This window comes from Oreochromis aureus, linkage group 9, assembly GCF_013358895.1.
Source record: "Oreochromis aureus strain Israel breed Guangdong linkage group 9, ZZ_aureus, whole genome shotgun sequence".
NCBI classification, from domain to species: Eukaryota; Metazoa; Chordata; class Actinopteri; order Cichliformes; family Cichlidae; genus Oreochromis; species Oreochromis aureus.
This window is the reverse complement of record NC_052950.1, coordinates 3,741,483-3,765,303: the sequence shown is the minus strand read 5'-3', so window position 1 is coordinate 3,765,303 and position 23,821 is coordinate 3,741,483. Positions and strand designations below refer to the sequence as shown.

Here is a 23,821-nt window from a genome sequence, read left to right as displayed (position 1 = left end):
TCTTTAGGGCAGATACTACTATGGCTCTGCAGATTTTTTATTTTATTTTAACCTATGTGGCCTCACCTTGAGGTTGGCAAATCTGTCTATCACATTTTGGTGGTCAAGTCTCTCAAGCAGTTTAACAGTTTCTGTTGTGCCTGTCACTGTTCCCTGTCTGTTTTCTTACCTGCTTCTTCCTGACCTTCTACTTTCTCCTCACGTTCCCCTCTTTCCTCTCTCCCTCTTTGGACTGACAATCATACACAAATAGATTGTATTCAATTAGATGAAAAATTACATTAATATGAAGAATATACTATTAAGATCACTAATGAAAAGTCCTCTCTCAGTGTACTTTCAACCAAAAGGCGAATAACCAAACCACATGAACATCTAATAAAAGATATATATTGAAACACTGATGCAACATTATTCTTGATTGACGGATCATTTGATCTTACACTTTTACCTGAATGTGGTTAGTTTTTTTTAAAAAAAAACTTCCTTATATCCATTATGAACCTGGCTGTCTCTCTGTACACAAACACACACACACAACAGGAGTTATAAGGTTAATCTAGTTAGTATCCATTTCAAACAGGACAGTGGTAACAACACTAGGGTACGGACAATTTTAAGTTTTAGATTTTAAATACGTTATATACATTTCAATGGGAGCAACAGGACGGTCAAATGTCGCTGATTTTACTACAGAGCAGGGCGGATTGTAGGGTAGCAAACATCGTCGGAAAACATGTTTTCAACACTGCAGGTTACCTGGTGTAATGTTTTTCAGCTAAAAAGAAACATGGCCTGACTCCTACCTAACTATATATAGAGTAACTGAAGGTTAAATGCAGCTAATATGTCCTGTTTTCAGCCAGGCACTTACACTTCCGCTCCGCTGCGTCTCAGCCAACATCGCTCTGGCAGCAACGGCGCTAGAGCCAGAGCAGGGGAGAGCCAAGCTGGAACAAACCATTTTTTTTGGGGGGGGGGTACTGTATGCTTTTAATATTTTAAGTAGTGTGTCACACAAACAGTAAATATTGTCAAAAAAGTGAGAAATCTTTGGGGGTGCTTTGATTCATTTTGCTGAAGCACCCCCAAAAATGGGCTAAAAACGCCCCTGCTTTGGAGTTCACATTTGCAGCGCGAGGCACCAGAGGATTAACTGCTGTGCAGCCACTGTGGACCTCTGAATGGGAAATATAACGTTTTGGCCTTTTCTCTAGTCTTTTGTGCCATGTTGCATTACAGCCTTTGTTATGCCGGGACAGACTTTTTAACTCTTTGTGAAAGAGTAAAGATAAAACTGTCAGGATCCTGGGTCTCTTGACCCAGCGTGTTTAGTTCTTCAAGGTTTTTGTATTATTCTGCTTGTGAGTTATTTTATGGTTTCCAGTTTTGATCCCTTGCCCTTCATGTTTCTGTGTCCCCTCAGTTCTGTGTAAATCTGTGTCTTTGCATGTTTTGAGTTTCTTGTTTTCTGTCACTCTGTATTGTGAATTATGTTCTCATGGTTGGTCTTTTGTTACTCCCTCGAGTCTAGTTTCTTGTGTTCCAAGCTTAGTGTTTCCCTCTGTGTATTTTGGTTCTTAGACCTCTGCCTTTGGTTTTTGTCTCTGTGTTTCTTAGTTGCAGTCTCCACTGTGCCACGCTCGCTTCTGTGTCATACTTCCTGTTTTACTTTGTAGGTCCGTGTCTTATGTGAATGTGTCCTGCTTTGCTTCCTTGTCTCGTCAGCCCTGATTTCTCCCAGCTGTGCCCTCCTTCTGTGTCTCATTCCCCTCGTTACTTCCCAGTGTATTTAAACCCTGTGTTTCTCTGAGTCAGTGTCGCGTCGTCCCTCAAGCTGTGTGTTTCCTCGTGTGCCTCTCTGTCAAGTGTAAGTTTATATTTCCCAGTTTAGTTTAGTTTGTATGCCTTTTTCCCTGCCAGCCAATAAAGCTGTGACTTTGAGTTTACACCTTGAGTCTGTGCGCCTGCATTTTGAGTCCCCATCTCCAGCCTGCCACGCAGCGCTTCATGACAGAAAATGTGTGTATGAATATTGGATCACTTACATGCTTCTTACATGTTGCTCTTAGGCTTTAAATTAACAACAACAAAATTAACTCCTTGGGGCTCTTTCTTTTCCTGCCCTTGGAAGTATAACACAGTCAATTTTAGCAAATGCACAGATCTTAGAGAGAGTTGCTGTAGACAGGTGTGGCTGATGTTGGGAATTAACCTCATTTATGTTTTGTAGGATAATAAAGAGTGTTAAAAGTAATTTTCCTGTAGTGGAAAATGACTGGCCACAGGGAGAGGGCGTAGATTCTGGTGTGTGTGTAAGTAGGGAGGAGTTTTTTTTCTCTTTTTCTCTTCACAGGGAGAAGATGCTCGATTGGAGTAAAGATGTACGATGAGCCAGGAACCAGACCAACTGCCAAACAGGGAGAGCTAAATATAAACCTTGGCTTCTCACCAACTTTTAACCAATCACGTTAGTTTGACATTATCAAAAGTTTGTTCACTAGGAAGTGGCACCCTTTCTTTGTCCAGACTACTAGACAGAGGGAGGTCCAAAGCACTAGTAAAGAGTCTTGAGTCTTCAATCCTTAAATAAATTTTGAAAAGTTATAATTTGAGTTTGTTCATCTTCACTGATAAGGTTACTCAGGGAGGTGTTTCGTTAGCGAGGATAGTGGGATCGACACTTGGAGCTGGGCGTGTCTCCTTATCCACAGCCCAATCCAGTTTCTGGATTACCTGATAGGGAACACCGCTTAGACCTAGAAACGTGGAGTCTTTAGAAGAAGAGCCACTCAGACATCCTGTACAGGAGTAACTGACTGACCCTCATCATTGCAGCTTACACTGCTCTTTTCTTACTTCTTTGGACCTGCAGTATTTTGTGTTTTCACACACAGTCTAAATTACTAATCTGACTGGCTGAGTGGCATCACAAGGGATAAGTTACAATGTACATGGTCGGTCTGTGTGTTTCCTGTGTACATACACCGTTTACTGTAACACAAAGGGAAAGGTTCAAATAGGCAAAAATAAAAACAGTCCATCAAAATCTAGTGATAGGTGTGGGTCTGTCAACAACAAATTCAGACTGCAGTCCGACCATTGGTGACACAAGCAGTAACAAAGATAGCAGACACATTTTGGTCCTAATGTTGGCTAATTTTGCTCCTGTGACATGGTTATATTTTCAAGGGATATGAGATGTGGCTCTGGCCCAAAGGTCACAGGGAACCTGACATCTAGTTCATATAAGGGGCTGAGCTATAAAACTCCAAATCCATCTTATTTAGTTGGATAGGTGACCACGAATCAGGGCTGTGAGAGTTCCTGTACAAAGTTCCTCTGTAAAAACTGAAATTTTAAAGATTAAATTCTAGATCCAAAAATTCAGATTTGAGGTACTTTATTTTAGTCTGTATAAAGTGAAATTTACAAAGTATGAACCTGTGCACTTTTATCAAAAATAATCAGTTAATAAAATGAGCAGAAAGCATAAAAGTTCATTTTTTTAAAAACATCAGTAGTTTAATGTATTTGTATAATCGACACATTTGTTCACTTGTTTACTTTTTAAAGATCTTTTCTCATTGGTGCTCTGAGAGTGTTCTCCTTTTTTCATAGTGTGTGAACACTGGAGACTTACACTGCAGCTCCTGTCGCTTGTACACCTTTCCTGGAAGATATAGTGTGTGTGTGTATCTGTGTGTGCATGTGCGCACATGTGTGTGTTTGTTTGTTTGGTTAACATCATTAATCATATCAGTGACAACCCTAGCAGCTGTAACAGCGAGCTGGTTGCTCTTTGTTAACATGCAGGTCATACAGAAAAGCTGACCTGTAGTTTGAGTTATTTTCAACACCTATAAATCAAATTGGGATAAGATTTCTGCAGCATTAATAATATATTGGACTACGCTGTGGTTAACAGGTGCTTTTAATCATTTAAAAACACCTCTCCTCTCCCAGTTTTCACTAAACGTGTTTGATTAGACACCACATTCTCTCCTTTCCCATTTACAAAAGATATTTATTCCAGTCTTCTTCAGTGCACAAATAATATTGGATTCTTTAGAATTTCCTCTGGCTTTGACTTTGCTCATGATGTACTGGGGAAAATGAGAAATATTTTACTTAAAAGCATCCTTTTAATTATTCTCAACGGCTTGGTCATTTTTCCCCACTTGTTCTCTGCTCCTGTGGAAGAAAGAGCAGAAATTTAAGCTCGGGTTACAATTTATCACTGAGTGTGAAATTTAGCTTTGTCAATGAAGGAAAAAAATAGGCAGTGAAGGAGGAGGATAGTTTGGTGGAGGATCTGCCTTAGCTTTCAAAAAGGAGCAGTGTTCACAACAAACTCAAAGAATGTAATGAAGAGTCAGTCATCAAGAGCAATTAAGGCACGGCAACAAAACAATTATTGTTCTTCATTGGCTTTGTCTTCCAACCATATATAATTATTTTTTTGTAATATACTGAGATATTTATAATTATAGCTATTTTTATCTATTGTAGTTAATTTGTTGTATTTTGTAACTTGGAGCCACAGTGATCGCATTATTTCCTCTGGAATTAATAAAGTATTTTGATTCCAATGGTTCTTAAGTCCACCTGGTAGCAAATAACTGAATATTCCTGAAAACTACGAAGTCTAAATCTAATGATGTAATCTTATAAGCAACCAAAAAAACTGAGCATTTGGTGAGACTAAAGGATAAAGTCTGTAAAACATCAGAAAACATTCTGTCATTAACAAAAGAAATATTCAAGTTTAAAGCATTGGTATTTTTCTTTATGTTGAAATGTATCCTTTGCTTTTAAGCACTCTAACTATCACACACACACACACACACTGATGAATGCATCCAGGGCATTTTGGAGATCTTACTAAAGATCAAGCCATCGGATTAGTAGGAGGCCTGCTCTACTCCCTGAGCCATGTGTTGATGTAGTGAAATGCTAAGTTAGCTAGTCTAAGGAGCTTGGAATGAAAAGCGTCTGGACTTCTTTAAGTTGCTTGAAGACATTTCAACTCTCATCCGAGAAACTTCTTCAGTTCTAAGGTCAAATGTTGGAGAGTCCCAGATTTAAACCCAGTGGGAGTATCCCCCCAAAGAGGGACAAAGGACTCAATTTTGCCAAAGGCCTTTGTCCTTTGGCAAAATTGAGTCCTTTGTCCTTTGTCCCTCTTTGGGGGGATACTCCCACAGTAATCAGGACCCCTTGATGATCCTCTACCTAATCACATGAACCAAGGTGTGAAAACGGGTGTAGGTCACAATCAGCCAAGGTTTCGGGTGAACCCTCTGTGAAACCTAGCCCCACCCTATCATGTGATTTCCTGAGGTCAGATGGCCCAGGATGTGAGTGGGCGTTAAGGCGTCTGGGAAGGATCTCAAAACTGGATTATAGATGGCAGACAGTTGGTGTCGTAAGCCAACGCCTCTGTTCAAAGATGGTCGCTCACAGTGGACATAGATGGCCTCTTTCACTCCTCTTTCAAACCATCTGTCCTCTCTGTCCAAAATGTGAACATTGGCATCCTCGAAAGAGTGACCTTTGACCTTAAGATGCAGATGGACTGCTGAGTCTTGTCCTGTGGAGGTGGCTCTTCTATGTTGTGCCATGCGCTTGTGAAGTGGCTGTTTGGTCTCTCCAATGTAGAGGTCTGGGCATTCCTCGCTGCACTGTACAGCATACACCACGTTGTTAAGTCTGTGTTTTGGAGTTTTGTCTTTCGGATGAACCATTTTGTGTCTGAGTGCGTTGCTGGGTCTGAAGTACACTGGGATGTCGTGCTTGGAGAAAACTCTCCTGAGTTTCTCTGATACATTGGCTACATAGGTGATGACAACGTTGTTGCATCTGTCTTTCTTATCCTCCCTCGCTGGTGTCTGATCTTCTTTCCTGTGCATCTTTGCTGATTTTATAAACGCCCAATTAGGATAACCGCATGTTTTAAGAGCTTCCTTTACATGTGTGTGTTCCTTCCCTTCAGGGATGGTGTAGGGTCCTAATGACTCCAAGTTTGTGTTCCAGAGGGTGATGGGAGTCAAAGAGGAGGTACTGGTCCGTGTGTGTGGGCTTCCGGTAAACTTCAGTGTTGAGGTTTCCATTCTCTTCAATGTGCACAGCGCAGTCCAGGAAAGGCAAGCAGTTATCCTCTGCGTCTTCCCTGGTGAACCTGATGTTTTTATCCACGGCGTTAATGTGCGCAGTGAAGGATTCCACTTTTTGTGTTTTGATTTTGACCCAGGTGTCGTCTACATATCTGTACCAGTGACTGGGTAATTTCCCTTTAAAAGAGCCAAGAGCCTTTCTTTCCACTTCCTCCATGTAAAGGTTGGCTACAATAGGTGACACGGGGGAGCCCATGGCACAGCCATGTTTTTGTCTGTAGAAGCCTTCGTTGTATTTGAAGTATGTTGTGGTGAGGCAGAGGTCTAACAGTGTGCAGATCTGATCGGGTGTGAAGTTGGTCCTGTCTTCCAAGGAGCTGTCTTCTTGTAGTCGTTTTCTGACAGTCTCCACTGCCTCCGTGGTGGGTATGCAAGTGAAGAGAGAGACTACATCAAAGGACACCATGGTTTCATCTGGATCCAGGGTAAGTTTCTGGACCTTGTCAGTGAAGTCGGTGGAGTTCTTGATGTGATGTGGGGTGTTCCCCACAAGTGGTGCTAGGATGGTAGCAAGGTGTTTCAAAATGTTGTAAGTGGCTGAGTTTATGCTACTGACAATGCGTCTGAGTGGGACACCTTCTTTGTGGATCTTAGGAAGTCCGTAAATGCAGGATATGGCATCCCCTGGGTAAAGGCGGTGATATGTAAGGCGGTCAATGATTTTGTCCTTTTCAAGGTCTTGAAGGCAAGCTATAACTTTCTTTTTGTAGATGCTTGTGGGGTCTCGCTTTAAGGCTTTGTAGGTATTGTTGTCACTGAGGAGAGTAGTGATCTTTGTGTGGTAATCCGTTTTGTTCAGGACCACACTGCACCTTCCCTTGTCAGCTGGTAATATAGTGATGTTGTGGTCTTTGCTCAGGGAAGCAAGCTTGTATTGTGAGGTTAGACGGAGGGACTTTGGCACTGGAGAGGGTGGCTGAAACTTTCATCCTGATTTGCTCTGCTTCTGTCTGTGATAATTTGTTAATCCGTATGGCGGTTTCTGTGGCTGTGATGAGGTCCACTATGGGCAAGTCTTGCGGAGAAATGGCAAAATTGAGTCCTTTGGCTAACTCTTTCTTTTCAGGTTCAGTGAGATTCCGGTCTGAAACGTTCTTCACCCATTTTTCCTGACTGTCCTCAGGTGTGTGTTCTTCTCTGAGTTGTGTAGGTTCAGACTGAGGAGTGAGTGTTTTTGAAAGCAAGGTGTGGAATTTCCTACGTTGTCTTTCTTTTCCTTTAGAGTATTGGGCCCGCTGAGCCTTGTCCACAAACTTGTAAACCTCTTCTAAGATAGGAGAGGGTAGAAGGGTTTTCAGTTCCTGCAGAGTCTGGCTAATCTTGCTCCGGAGGGCATCTATAGTGAAATGGACCTGTCTTATCCTTTCACTTAGAAGCTGATTTTGTGCTCTCTGTAGAATCAACTCTGGTCTGTATCCCCTGACAGTGGATCGGGCGCAAACTCTTAGGAACAACCTTGCTTTGTCTGCAAGTCTGTGGGAGTGTCCCCCCAAAGAGGGACAAAGGACTCAATTTTGCCAAAGGACAAAGGTCCTTTGGCAAACTCACTAACTGGTGTCCTATGGGCTGGTCAAGTATTTGCCTGAATACTCACCCTCCTTTGGGTCTGATTCATGTCTGAAACCTGGTTAGTGACACCTCCCATAGTGTTCTTCCAGTTTTTAACAAATAAAGGAATTGAGTGACTGTCAGAATCAATCAGTGACTTTATTGAGCAGCTGCTCGACTGTTGTTATTACTGCATCTAACGCCCTGTCAATCCTGTCAAGTCCTCATTGTTACATATTCCACCTGTGAGATGTCCTTTTGTGTCAACGGGAACTTCAAGTTGCTGATGCCTGGGTCCTGCTTCAGAGTCTGTTTAATGGCTTTGCCATTTACGACCATGACAGAATTACAACTGCTTTTATACATAATTCCCCATTTTCAGAGGTGTAAAAGTCATTTGACACGACAGATTACTGCATACCTTCAATTTGTCACTTATAACGGATGCAATAAGTGTCGGTACAAAGCTAAAAACAGGATAAAACTATAAAAGCCCACATAGTAGATGCTGCCAAACATCCTACATGTAAATTGCATTTTTAAGACATTTATATTTAATAAAACCAGGATGTAACCTGTATGCTGATTTGTGGCAGTGAAGTGAACCTGAAGTAATATCCTTTACAATTTCGAATACAGGGAGAATAGATTTCAGCATGTGTGTGTGTGGGGGGGGGGGGGGGGTTGTTGTCACATAAGCAAACACAATCTCACCAACATATTATTATTATTATTATTATTATTATTATTATTATCAATTTTGCTGTGACATTTGCTTACACAGCAAAAATAAATGTCTTAGCTCTTTTGGAAACAGGGCTGTGATGGATGAAAATGTTAGTGATTTGACTTTAGAAACACTGACCACCAGCCTCATAGTTTTGTCATTCTCTTCTTTTTGGTAATCTCACAGAAAAATGAAGAATAGTATGTGTGTTCAGGGTGCAACATATATTTTTACAATAAACTATAAAACTAGACCACTCTAAAAATGTAAAACTGTAATGTGTCTATCTTTTATCAGGTGTGGTATTCTTCTACGTTTCAACAAAACAAAGCTGAAAGTTGAATTTTGTAAATGCTGGTGACAATTGTGAACTGGTCCATTGTAACATCTGTCCTCTGACTTTCAGAAGTGGTTTGATGTCTAAACCAAACACTAAGTACCTCAACCAATTCAAACAGTCATTGCAAATCGGATGAACATTTAGTTTAAAAATAAAGTACTCAAAGTGAAACAAAACCTTTTAAAAAAGGAAGAAGGAATGGTATTACAAATGATTTAACCCGTGTCTACTTATTGTGGCCCAAAGTATCGTTTACACATTTTGAAACTTGGTTGGATTATCATACTGGCTTGTTAGACTTTTTTTAATAAGACTCTCTTCCCATGAGTGTCTTTACAGGAAGTCCCATAATAGGATCTGTCCTCAATCCTCTTCTACTGTTTCATTACTAACGTGTGTTTTCGGAGGAAGCAGTCAAATGGAATCCTTCTGGAGACCAACAACCGTTTGCATAAGCATTTTATTCCTTCAAACAGTGGGTCTCTAAACGTTCACAAAATGGCACAAAACCTTTGCTAATTTTATTTTTATTATTTCAAGAGTTTTTGGTATCCAAGTCTGTTTGTTTCTCATGATAATATATTGTCTGGATAATCAGATAAAATAAATAAATACATAATAACATATAAAATATATAGTTCTGTCCAGACACGGAGAAACAACCTTTGAACAAAACTGATGGAGGTGTTGGTGCTCAAATGGATCATTTCACTGCTCAAATCAGGGATCAAAGTTCAAGTCTTATTTTAGCATTTAATTTATATTGTATTTTAATATCTTATTCATTTAAAACATGTATTTATTGTCATTAAAATTAATTAATTAGCATTATTTTTGTTAATAAATATTATTAAAATGAACTGATAAGGTTTTGACATCAAAACTACTTGGTAGTTAAGATATTAAAAACTTGGCTCGGTTTATAAAAGGTCATAGTGTGGATTAAAATACAAAAATGAAACGGTCGCCTTTATTTCAAAATGATTTTCTTAGTTGCCATGGTGACACTAATACAGAAGAATCTGGTGCTGCAGACACAAAGTATACTTCCAGCTGAAATTAATTACTCACGAAGGTGGTACAAAGTAGCTGACTAACATGAAAAATGTTGCAAAAGATGTTCTTGAACACGGTTACTGATTCTGTGACTCCCAAAACCACTTTAATTACATGAACTGTAGTTAAGGTTTGATTCTTTTTGTATCACTCTGTAAGAAAAATGAGGGTTATAGTTATTTATGGTAGGTCTTGGTTTTCAGAAGATCCCCATCTGCCTTGATTTGTTTCCCTAAAGAACAAATGTCAGAAATTAATATGACTGTGACAGTAGATCTAAAGGGACTTCATGGGAAAAAGTTTTATAAGACCCCAAGGAGAAAGGGATTCATTTCCTTGAATTATCCTTCTGTCTTCTTTTTATTTTTAGATTCGGTTTTAGTTTAATTCACTGCAAGGTACTATTGGTCACTGTTAAGTTTATTTTCATAAACTCTTTGAAATTGTGGATTTACCAACAATACTTGCCACCAAACCACTCGCTAATGTTTCAATAAAGATCATGGCTCAAGTCCAAAAAGACTATTTCCCAGTGTACTTTGCTTTTTGCTAACAGCATCGTAGGAAAGAGGTTTCATTCTGCCAATTCAAACTTGAATAAAGAGTCTCTCAGGTCACGTTAGAAAATCTTGGATGAACAAATTCATGGACTCTTCAGAGATTATTTACAACCAGTGTAACCAGTGTGAAAATGTGCAACAGCATCCAGTTGATTGGTGGTTGCTATGCATTGATGGCAGCTGCAGTCAGTTTAAATTAATCACAAAGATCTATACACTGCTTTATCCTTGTGATTGATTTCGTCACTAGTAGATTGTCACAGTCCCCCAAAGTTTGCATCAAAGATGCACAAATTAAAAAACTACTCACCAAATATTAGAGAAACTGTCAAAATAAACCAGAAGCTCATTTGCTTGCACCGAATATGTTTCAAAAAGTGCACTTTTTCAAATTTCACAACCCCTTGCCAAGTGGAATATGTTACTGTTATGTTAGCCCCGTCTCTTTATCTATTTCTGTTTCTCTCTAGTTGCTTCTGTTGTTTTTTTATCTCTACTTATATTTGGTATACTGCAGTTTTACTTAATCATTATCATGAATAATTAGCGATAGCTCAGGAGTTACATGCACATTCCTACAGGGCCACTGCCAATGCTTAACAACACTTAATGGGCACTTAAGGGCAGTCAGTTGCAGCGATTAAACAATGTTGTAGATAATTTTGGTCTTTATGGATACTTTTAGTGTGCTCATTGAATTCCAGAAAAAGTGATGTTTGGGGAAATTGTACCTCAGAAAGTGAGGTGGAAGAGAACCAGATATTAGAGACTAAAGGTGAAAGTTCAGATGGATGGTATGCCATCTTTGAGGATCCTGGGCATGGGGTAAAATGATAACACCCATTATTCATTATTGGTAAGAAGCACTGTGAAAGCTAGGGCTCTGAATTTACAGGATTTGGTTTCTCAACTCCCTTACAGGACACCAGCATGTGAAGGGAGCCATCGTTCCATTCTGTTAAAGCAAGTACTCAATTTCCCAAAGGCTTTATTCTTTAGACATTTGTTATTTTGATAGTCTGCATGTGTGTGAATTCAACTGAAAGTTTATTAATTTAATAAATATTTAGTATACATTATATTTAATGCCTAAAAACTTCAGAACCCTACATGAAACAGTGGTTACTATGGACAAAAGGTGCAGTCACGCCGTTCCTACTTTAAAAGTCGATATGTCCTCCACTGAGCTTTCATCTTCCTACTCTAATGTCTGGCCTTCCTCCAGCTAATCCCCTGACAGCAGTAAGACTGACTCCTCTTCCACATTTCAGAGTAAAATCATTTCTGCCTAACCCTGCCCTCTAATTCCTGTATGAACATTAGGAATGGGAATTAGAGGGCAGGGTTCCCAGTTCCCAGTAGTTCAATTCCTTGGAATTAAAATTAAATACATTTTGGGGCATGTATTCTGTAATCTGTAGTGGAAAATATTTTAAAAGTAACCTTCCCAACACTGTCTGTGTATTATTATTATTAGGGTCTCTACCTTACAATATTAAGCATCTTGAAGGTGGCTGATGTTGTGATTTGCACTATATAAAGAAAGTGAATGAAATTAAACTGAACTGAGGCAAGAACTCCCTGTACATGTTGTCGGTGTGTTGCAGGGCTAACACATGGGGACAAAACTCCAATCGCACTGATTCTCACTGTATAGAAAAAGTGTAACAAAAATCACTTTTTTTTCATAATATGATCAAGATGTCCTGGTGTATAAAAGGGTCTGATTATTGGACATTTATGAAGAATAACATTACTATTTGTCAGTCTGCTTTTAGGATCAGATCATGACAGTTGACTGGATAATTTGGTCCTGTGGATGTCATCTTCAACAACTTAATAACAATGTTGTTTATGCAATTCTTATCTTACTTTGATTTATTGGAGAATATATACATTTAATAATTGGATCCCAAACAGATGAAAATTCTATAAAAAGTGGTGGATGTTATTCCTAAACCCCAAAGCAAACCCTAGATGGATTGCCAAAGATCCATCTAGGATGTGGATTTTAAGACACATGAACTTCAGAAGGAATGGGGTGTGTCTACGGTATACATAGCTAATTTAAGCTGATAACATTTACTTGCAGTGATTAAAGAATTGTCATAATAAATTGTACAATGGTTGTTTAAGTAAGTTTTGTAAGTAAATAGGACAAAGAAGAGGTTTTCATCTCCTAATGAGGTGACAGCCTTTGTGTCCAGCTACAGATGGAGTTGTCGTCTTCACTATCAAGCGCCTGTAAAAGATGCTGGACACTGTTAGGGTTAGACTGTACTTTAAAGACTGATAAGTCCACAAGAGCTCTGGATACACATGAAAAAACAAAATGGGACTGATGTGAAATGTCCGGATGCACTTTGTTAGTTTCCGGGGCAGTGCCTCATCGTTAGCCTGGAGTTAGCCTTGTTCCCTACACAAGCATTAGCAGCCAAGGCAACTGACTTAAAAACATTATATGCATCTGCTATCTGAGTTGATGATGTACTTGAACACTTCATTTCCTCGCTCTAATATGTGTGTTTATTTCATTTACCTGCCTTGAAGGCATCCCACTGAGCTCTGCTTTCAGGCTAAGATGTTCTCAGCTCAGGGAAGCTAATCTTGCTTGTGAATAACCAGAGAGGGGGGCAAAAATGAGACAAGGCAAGCGTTGGAGTTCATGCAGAGTGGAGTTGCAAATAACAGAAGAAAGGACCAATTTCTTGGGTGGATGGGAAATGAGACATCTTTATTTGCATGTGATTTTGGTTAGAAAAAAGATCCTTTTAACTGTGGTATACATCTTTGCTGATGTTTTTCGTATTTCATTCACTTTTTGCTGCTCACATTGCAGGAATAACTGGACTTTTTCTCTGCTCTCTGCTGCACAATGGCTAAAGTGATCAACGTGGCCACCTTGCAGACAGGTCGCGAGAATCATTTCTCTTAATAGCAGTGGGCTAAATACAACAAACGACTTTGAACATTGTGTTTACTAATCTTTTTCCAATTAATCGCTGACCACAGAGCTCCCTCCATCGCTCTTACCCTTCAGGGCTATAGAGGTGTGTGTGAAATATTCAGGCATAATGATTATGTGATCTATTTGTGCAAAAGTTTTCAACCTTGACAGAAAGAGTTAAAATCCATTTTTACCGAACTGTTTACTGCTGTGTCTAGCTGGCAGGATAGATAGTAAAACTGAATTTACCAAGGTACCTTTACTTATTGTAGTGCTTACCAATCTTTTTTACAAGATTGCTTTTTACCTAAGTGGTATGTTCTCTTCTTTCATTTGGGCCAGTAAAGATGCCAGAGCACACAACCAAAAAGACTTTGGGTGATTTCTGGGCAATTAATGTATAAACATTTTAAGAAGAGAACTGGCATGTAGTACCATGCATAACATCCAGCACCATTGTAATCAACATCATAAAATTATGGAACAAAGTTAGGTGACTTTGGAAGGCTCAACCTTCTCTAAACAAGTCCTCTAAACAGAAAATGAAGGTATGCTAACTTTAATCAACTGTGCTCAAAATTAAATTTATGGAGCTTTTCTTTCACTATTTTTGTTTTTACCTTAATCGTCTAAACATAATGGTAAAAATGCTTCTCAAGGTTCATGTAGCTTTATAATCTATTACCAGCAGTGAATGAGATCAAAAAATCAAATCAACATCAGCGATACAGTTGAAAGTGCTTTTCACTCATCATTACAGCAAAGAGAAACTTTTCAGAGTTAGACAGAACCAGTCAATCATGTAACATGTAGCAATTTAAAACACATGTTCTGTGGATGCTCTACATTATCAGCAATCATTCAAATCTCTTTCTGACATCTCTTCACATACCAATTTTTGATGTGTCTCCTGATGAACTAGTACCTAGATCCATTTAGGAATGCATTTATTGTCTTTGCCTCTCTGAGAGCTTAGAGGAAAATTCTTTTTTTTATGGTAGTCATCTCAACCGCCCTCCTTTAAAGATTGACTGTATGAAATTTTATTTCTATTGAAGTTGGAGAACATCAAGTTCAACATTAGAAGCTGCTGCTGAAACTGCCTTCCCTCTAGTGACATGGCTCCATAATGTCATTTCATTGCCTGCTGCTAATCATTGCCTGCTTGTCCACTGGTCCCCTTACAAGACCCTTATAATTCAGAGTATTAGAGAACACATGAGTAGGGGTAACCCCCTCATTACATAATTTCCTCTGGAATTGATGAAGTATTCTGATTCCGATATCATGTAAACGAAGTTAGCATTCATCCTCCAGCTTCACTGTGTTTATGTTATGCTAGCATAGCTGTGTCGCTAGCGATCACGTAGCACATCATTATATACCAGCTAGCCCAACTTCAGTAACCCTACAAACGTCACTGCTGTTTAGTTTTCTCTCTTCATTTATGTTGGAAGTGATAGCAGAGCTGTACGTTTTATTTTTTTCAGAAATCTCTCAGTCAGAACATGCTATATCATGTTTAGGTAACTAGCAAAACTAGCGAACTAACTTCCTGCTAACTTCTAACTCTGTTAAATTTAATAAATTCTGTTTTCATGGATGCCTGGATGTTAAACTTAATTGTTACACCTGGTAAAGCAGCAACACTGATCATTTTATTATAGATGAAACAATTTAGACAGTTTTTAACTCTCAGTGATGCCGCAGTGTTCGTTTGACTTTTGGACCTGCAGCGGAGTTTGGGCCCAGACACGGCAAATGACATCAGACTTAAAGACCGCATAGAAAACGAAGAGAACAGGAACCACACTACTAATTTTTCAAGTAGAAATGAGTATAATTTTATGCGACCTTTAACCCAAATCACAGGAGGTGGCCCAGCAAAGATTTCTGGACACTAGCTCCTAGAAAATTAACTGATTGATAAGGACTGTGCAGGTACAGTATGAATATGCCTGTACCCCGACTCTGACTTTGTTGATCTCGACATTGATTCCAACAAGGAAAACAAACTTCTTCTATTTTAACTTGCAGATGGGTGCCTCTTTAACTTTGGAAAGTGTTTCACCAGCAACCGTTTGAAATAGTTCTGGAATTTCTTTCCAACAAACGTGTAGAAGATGGGGCTGATGCAAAAGTAGATGGAGGCAATGTTACGAGAGATTTGAAGTGCATAGCCCAGTTTCTGTTCTTCCACACAGGTAGTTGCTTTATCATACATCAGCAAAACAATGTTAAAGGGGGTCCAGCACATGAAAAACAACAGCACAATGATGAATATCAGCCGGACCGTCTTGAACTTTGTCGCAATGTTTGATGACACAACAGTGATTGTGATTCTTATGTAGCAATAGACAATTACAAACAGTGGGAAGATAAAGAAAAGGAAAAGCTGAAGGTAAAACCCAGATAATCTCAACAGGCTAGCATCAATATTAGGAAAATCTTGCGGGTCCTCTTCACACAACTCTTTGTTGTCAAGATGGGAAAAAAAAGTGGTATAGAGAATCATCGGTTTGATGCATGCCAATCCACTAACCAGCCACACCACAACACATGAGATTACTCCATACTTTTGATTTCTCATTTGCAATGAACCCACAGAGTACACAACGGCAAGGTGTTGGTCAAAGGTTAGAAGAGCTAAAAATAGGACAGAACTGTAGAGGCCCAAGTAGTAGCTGCTACCAACAATCTTGCACATAGCGTTGCCAAAGATCCAGTTGGAAAGTTGCATGTAGACTGCCATGAAGGGAAGGCTGCTCATGAAGATCAGGGAAGACATCACCAGGTTCAGCACCAAGATGTTGGTCACACTGGTCAGCTGCTCAAACCTTGAAGATAGTCAGTTAAAATTATCTTAGTGGTAAACGCAGACTCCTGGATAAAGCATTTTAAGACATTTATAATTCAAGCTGACCTTAGGCACTTCCAATAAAAATATTATGTAATTTGTATGTATTAAATCTTCAGTATTATGTTTAAGGCCGTCATTCTTTAGAGGACTAGAGAAAGTCCCGATTCCATCCTAGTCGGCATTTATTTTATTTTCTTGTTGTTATGTAAGCACTAAAATTGAACAACAGGATATATGCGCTCCTCCTTTGGTGTTACTGAATTTATTTATTTATTTATTTATTTATTTATTTATTTATTTATTTATTTATTTATTTATTTATTTTTTTTTTTATTTTTTTTTTTTGCTGGTGTTACTGAATTTAACAACAGGTGCACGAGAGGGGCAACGATGAGACAACTCCCCAAACTGGACTCGTTTTACACTCGGAGGCCTCTGATATTTTTCCCTTCTCATCTTTTCTGACTGTGTTTTTCATTAGTTTTGCATTTGGCTAGGCTCAGTGTCACAACTGGTAGCATGAGGCAAGAACTGGACCCTACAGAGGTTGGACAGGTAGTCCACTGCCTCCAGACTGTCCTAGCTTGGCGATGCCCTGGCCAGATTGTTGAGGAGATCCCAGGAGTCTTCACCTTAAGAACCTTCCCCTTAAATAGTTTTTAGTCTCAATATGAATGAAAGTGAAACCAAATCTAAAATGAAAGGGAAGAAAGAATTTAGTATAATTTAACTGATTTAAACCCCAGTCTCCTGACTTTTTTTCTTCAGCAAAAACGAAGAAAGTTGACAATGACTTGATGATGTTAGAAGCCAGTGAAGGCATGCCTCAAACCAAACTGTTCGCAGGGGAGGGGGGGGTTGAAAACTCAGAATTAAACAGGTATTTTGATGCCAATAACCTGGCCTGGAAGTGTAAAACCAGGGCCACTGCCACTGCTTGACAGGGAATTCAGGAGGGGAGCTCTTATCCAAAAATCCTAGAAAGTTCTGTTTGTCTGGATGCAGCATTTTCGTTGGAAGAAAATTGTCATGTTCCCCAGACATTGGGTGGTTTTATTACCAAACTGAGAGCTGTGACTTCTTCCTTGGCACAAAGTCCAGCATGTTTTTAGAGTGTTGGATTTTGTCAGGGTTGCTCTTTGCCTTTGACCCTGTTTGTGATTTTCATGGACAAGACTTAAATGTATCTGAAACTCAGAATTTTTTCCCTGTCTTTTTGCAGATGACATGGTCTGTTGGCTTGCAGTCATCAGCAGTAACCCGAGCCACCATGACCTGAACTGACGGGCTGACTGGATGCAATGTGATGTAATGTATTTGTTTGTGTCTGGACAAAGAAATTGTACTGTTTGAAGATGATTTGTTCTTGTTCATCTGTCTTGTCTTATTTATACTTATTGGTGTCCTTGTATTCAAAATCACTATCGTCTATTGTTAAACTATGAAAGCTTCCGCATTTGAAGTTGGAGGGACTGCTTATTTTACTGTTCACATTAGAAGTTCACGCCTCATTGGTTGCACTTTTTTGCACTTTAACATAGGATATTTAGAAAAATGTTTTCTTAGTTGCCATGGTGACACATCTTTGGTGGAGGTACTGAATTTAATTTCAGCTGAAACACATTACAAAGTGGGGCCGCCTGAGGAATTATTTAGAATTTATGACTTTCAAAATAAAGTGTTACAGACTTTTTGTAATGTTTTCACATGTTGCTATGAGACTGGGCTTGGCTGTCTTTAACGAGCTGGGAATTAGACCAACATATTGTTCTCAGAAGTGCTCTGTTTTCAGTGCAGTGACAACTAAGCTTCAAAGACCATCTGTGGTTACAGTGATGTCTTCATAGTCGCTCACTTTTTTGATCACACTATATACTTTTATTTCTGAAAGACCTTTGTTGATGCTCTTTTTATACCTGGCATTAGATTCATAATGAGGGTATAGTTTTCAGAAGATAACTATTTCTCAGTTTAATCATTTGAAGTGTCATTTTTGTACCTCCTAAGTCCCTCATAAATATAGCCTTTTATGATTTACATACTGGATTGTGATGTGTTTCTATGACTTCCAAAATTGGATTTATTCAGTGTTGGGTGTAATGCATTGCAAACACATTACTGTAACTTTTTTGGTAATGCAATAATGTAAAGCATTACTGTACTAAATTCAATAATCATATTACAGTAACAACTAGGTTATTACTTAACAGAAGTTCTTCAGTATGAAAAGATCTGCAAAGAAAGCATGTTAACAAAAAAACTACAGCAGAGAAGAACCCAGAGTGATGCATGCATCGATGCATTTATGAATGCACGCTAACCTGGTCTTCACCAGATAACACAAGCAGTGATGAAAATGCATGATTTTAGCTTGTAGCACGTCTACCTATACGGGTTTCTAGTAGAACGGTTGTGAAGTGCTCCTCTGGCCAGTTTTCAGTATTGCTGTCGGCTTTGTGTTCACACTTCAGCACTAAAATACAGATGTCACGTGTCTTAGGACAGGAGTTTGTACATAACACTGTAGCCTGAGGTTTGTATTGTTAAATTGTAATAATGTGACCATGCATCTTAGGGCATGTTGCATAATGTTATAGTAAGATAGTGAGTAATGTAACTAATTACTTTATTTGGGGAGTAAATAAAAAATTAAGTAAAAAGTAATTAATGCATTCCATTACTTAAAAAAAAAAAAGCAATGTGTAAGAGATTACTATTTCGAGTAATGACATGGGTTAAAATGACTTTTTTTGTTAAAGACTGGAAACCTCTGTGTACGTGTCTGGCAAAGAAAATGGTCATTGTTATGGAAGTCAGATCTTGCTCTTCAAAATGACCCCATCTGACTTTATTTTCGTCCCTAAAGACAAACATCATAAAAACACATCCCAGAGGGTTTAGTCTTGAGAATGCAGAATGAAAACAGCTGTGGCATTTCCTCTGAAGGCTGTCCTGGAAGGATGGTCACAGCATGAAGCCCCAAATAGCCCAACATCTGTGATGAATGCATTGGGCAGTTTTGCAATATGCTTTAGTTTCATAATGAATGACCTAAAATGTTGTTTGTTTTCTAATCTCTTTTTTGACTTGTGCCATCATCAAGTGGCTGTCAACATTTTTGACAGTCACTGCACCACGAGCAGAAATGGGTTAAACCTTTTATAATACCATGTTTTAGATTTGCAAGGTCCCATTTTGTGCCAGGTTGGCAGAACATTATCCACATATTAAACCCCGAAAATATAGTTTAACAGCCTTTTCTATATAAAAGATGACTTTAAAAAAAATGTCAACAACCTGCCGGCTCTTTTGGAAACAGTGCTATATTTAGTTAGTGATAATACACAGAAGCTAGGCTCATTATCGTGTGTACTACAGTACATTTGGCATAACCATATCATATCCATCTTGTTCTGACAGAATGACACTCATAAAAAGTAGTAAATTGTATTGTTGCATTGAAATTTTTGCATTGATTTTATATAAATTTCACTGTAACAGAGAAAAGATTGTATATGACATAAGAATTACTGAACTGAATAAAAGTGCATGAAATACATGAAAATCATGACTTAATACACCTTTTTAATGTTGTTTAAAGCAGACAAAATGCAAAGTAGTCCCAAAATTGTCTAAATATCTAGTAGTTTTGGATGAACATTAACTTGGTCATATTCATTTTTTAAAAACGTGGGAAGTTGAATTTGATCATTTTATATTCAGATTACAGATTTTATAAATACAACTCATAAAATGTGCCCATCAGGAGAGTTCAGTAGGTCTGTGGGAATTATTGACTAAAACTATGAGGTGACTTTTTAAACCACTCAGTCTTAATTTCACTGGCAGGTTTTTCAAAAAAAACTTTCAATTTCAAAAAAGAAAAGTAAGAGTTTTAGGACCATTTCAACATTTACAATAAAAAGTAGCAACAAAATCTGTCAACGTCACTCTGATTTGTAGTTTTCAATCTTATTTTTTAATACCTTGGAAAGTCATTCCCATTAGGGCTCTTTTGTAATGTAAACGAAATTATCTAATTATTGTTCAGCTGAATCTTTCCTATAAATTTTGCTGTATGTTCTGATTGTTGTCATGCAGCTTTGTTGGTCGACTCACCGATAGATGATGAACAGTACAAGTCCGTTCCCAAAAAGACTGAAGACAAACATGAAGTAATAAAGGATGGACAGCTGAGCTCCCAGAATATTGTCCCCGTCCCTGCTACATAGTTCAGGTGGTGGATACGACCCAGTGCTGTAGTCATATTCATATGATGTAGTTTCCATCTTTGTGTCAGAGAAATTCAGAGAAATGTGAATCAAATGTAACACTGTTCACGATGCGGTCAATATAAACTTGAAATGTTAAAATGCTCAAGCTTAAAGTATAAACGAGCAATAAAATTATACAAGCTTGAGAAACCCTTTGAGCCCTGGAAATTAAAGCAGATGTTTGTGAGAAAGAGAGGAATGCTAATCTGAGCTGATACTGCAGCCAACAAGCTTCTGATTGTTGTCTGACTGAAGATGAAGCCTGTTTGCAGCAAGAGGAAGTAACCATAGATGGTGTGTGTGTGTGCGTGTGTGTGTGTGTGTCTGTGTGTGTGTGTGTGGATGGGTATTAACATCTTCGTGGGTACCAAAAATTGAAAGTGTACTATACTCGTGGGGACCAAAATCCCAGTCCCCACGAGTTTGAAGGCATTTTTGAGACTCAAAATGTGGTTTTAGTGTCAGGGTTACAATTAGGTTATGGTTAAGTTTAGGGTAAGGTCAGGGTTAGGCATTGATTTGGCGGCTCGGCAAAGCATTATGTCAATGAGATGTTTCCACAAGGATATAAATACACACGTGTGTGTGTGTGTGTGTGTGTGTGTGTGTGTGTGTGTGTGTGTGTGTGTGTGTGTGTGTGTGAAGAGAGTATTGCAAGAAAGCTCAACACATCAACACACACTCTGAGCTGAGTGTAAAGCTGTGTCAGCACATTCAGTTCTCAATTATTTGGTAATATTTGGCAAGAGTGATCTCTGTCATGAAGATTTTGACACATAATATGAGCTGAACATTGCACAGCTAATAAACAGAATAAATATTTGGTTATTCGTCTAAACAACATACGATGCCATGATCAGTCACTGGAGTCTCATCACCAAATACATTAATTTCTCTCAGTAAATCCAAGTGATTTCTTCTTATTGAAATGCTGTAATGCTCTCTGGTGTTAATCTTTATATTACACCAGCTCTGGGTATTGGGGTGGCTTTTATTTGCTATTGGACTGGATTTGTCAAACAGAACTGTCAAGCACAGAGACAAGGTTGTGTTGCTCTAAATGAATTTGAAAACAGTATTGAAGGATAGAATGATGTTGTTCTTTTCTTAAAACGATGGTATTGTGATCTGCAAAAGGGTCTGACTGTTGCAATGTTATTGTAAAGGGAAATGGTCATCATTTACAGTAATGTCCAAAAGTGTTGACCCATTGGCTTCAAAAATTTGCAATGATTTATTGAAGCGTGTACAACAATACATGGAAATATAGTATATGAGGCAATAACAGAGTTTGTATAATTCTAATGAACTTCACAGTCAATATGAAATCATGTTTATTCTTCAGCACAGCACATCAACCATCTGAGGCAAGCTTTCTTGTACATTTTTAATGTAGTCTTCAGGAATAGTTTTCTAGGCTTCTTGAACGATATTCCAAAGCTCTCTGGATGTTGGCCTCCTTTTACTTCAATCTCAGTCACAGATGATTGGTCGAGGCTCTGGAGCAATGGAGGTTCCTGTTTCTAATCTGCAAAAAGTTCATGCAAGGAGGCTCTCAAGTGAGTTTATCTCATATTACTCTTGCTTAGGTTGGGTTTTGCTCATATTCAATATTTATAGTTATCCTTTTCAGTTATTCTTCAAAGTTGTTTTCCTGTCCATGTTGCCTGTGTCTAGTCTGTGTTTCTACTGTGTTTGTTTGTTTACCTTTTGTCTATCTCAAATTTCTGTCTTGGCCTCCTGTCCCGTGTGCATTGTGTTCACTTTTGCTTCCCCTGTCTCATGTGTCAAATTCAGTTCACCTGTGTTCCCTGCTGTTTTCTAATTACCTTGTGTGTATTTAAGGCCTCGGTTTTCATCAGTTCTTTGTTGCATTCTCCCCATAGGTTATATGTTCTAGTGTTCTATAGTTTGTTTTTTGTGTTTTTATAAGATTTATAAGCTGTCTTTGGAGTTTACCCTTTGCCTCTGGAGTCCTGCATATTACCTGCCTGTAGTGATAGTGTGATGAAGCCCCATGAATGTGTTCAATCTTCCAGGACAATTGCTTTGCCAAAAGGCAAAGTTGATGTACAGCAGTGATAATACATGGGCTACATACCAGTGGATATGCAAACATAATGATGTATCATTTGCAGAATATCCATATGGTCCTGTATAATTTAATACACACACACACACACACACACACACACACACACACAGACTTCATTCGGACACACCCCGTTTACTCGCCACAAGCCTCTGGACTCAGTGTCAGGCGTAACATCACTACCTGCCTGCCACACACCATCACTGAGACACTGAGCTGTAGATACAGTGGCTTGCAAAAGTATTCGGCCCCCTTGAACTTTTCCACATTTTCTCACATTACAGCCACAAACATGAATCAATTTTATTGGAATTCCACGTGAAAGACCAATACAAAGTGGTGTACACGTGAGAAGTGGAACGAAAATCATACATGATTCCAAACATTTTTTACAAATAAATAACTGCAAAGTGGGGTGTGCGTAATTATTCAGCCCCCTTTGGTCTGAGTGCAGTCAGTTGCCCATAGACATTGCCTGATGAGTGCTAATGACTAAATAGAGTGCACCTGTGTGTAATCTAATGTCAGTACAAATACAGCTGCTCTGTGACAGCCTCAGAGGTTGTCTAAGAGAATATTGGGAGCAACAACACCATGAAGTCCAAAGAACACAGCAGACAGGTCAGGGATAAAGTTACTGAGAAATTTAAAGCAGGCTTAGGCTACAAAAAGATTTCCTAAGCCTTGAACATCCCACGGAGCACTGTTCAAGCCATCATTCAGAAATGGAAGGAGTATGGCACAACTGTAAACCTACCAAGACAAGGCCGTCCACCTAAACTCACAGGCCGAACAAGGAGAGCGCTGATCAGAAATGCAGCCAAGAGGCCCATGGTGACTCTGGACGAGCTGCAGAGATCTACAGCTCAGGTGGGGGAATCTGTCCATAGGACAACTATTAGTCGTGCACTGCACAAAGTTGGCCTTTATGGAAGAGTGGCAAGAAGAAAGCCATTGTTAACAGAAAACCATAAGAAGTCCGTTTGCAGTTTGCCACAAGCCATGTGGGGACACAGCAAACATGTGGAAGAAGGTGCTCTGGTCAGATGAGACCAAAATGGAACTTTTGGCCAAAATGCAAAACGCTATGTGTGGCGGAAACTAACACTGCACATCACTCTGAACACACCATCCCCACTGTCACATATGGTGGTGGCAGCATCATGCTCTGGGGGTGCTTCTCTTCAGCAGGGACAGGGAAGCTGGTCAGAGTTGATGGGACGATGGATGGAGCCAAATAC

At 39.0% G+C, this 23,821-nt stretch overlaps 1 protein-coding gene across 1 annotated transcript; it reads right to left on the bottom strand.

Moving 5' to 3' along the window:
• Nucleotides 1-15,012: 15,012 nt before the first annotated feature.
• Nucleotides 15,013-20,787, bottom strand: LOC116328357 (C-C chemokine receptor type 1-like). Its single transcript, XM_031750122.2, has 2 exons — nt 20,334-20,787; nt 15,013-16,191 (listed from the first exon to the last, which is right to left on the bottom strand). Exons 1-2 carry the CDS (start codon nt 20,501-20,503, stop codon nt 15,381-15,383), a joined length of 981 nt encoding a protein of 326 aa, XP_031605982.1. The 5' UTR covers nt 20,504-20,787; the 3' UTR covers nt 15,013-15,380.
• Nucleotides 20,788-23,821: the final 3,034 nt, after the last annotated feature.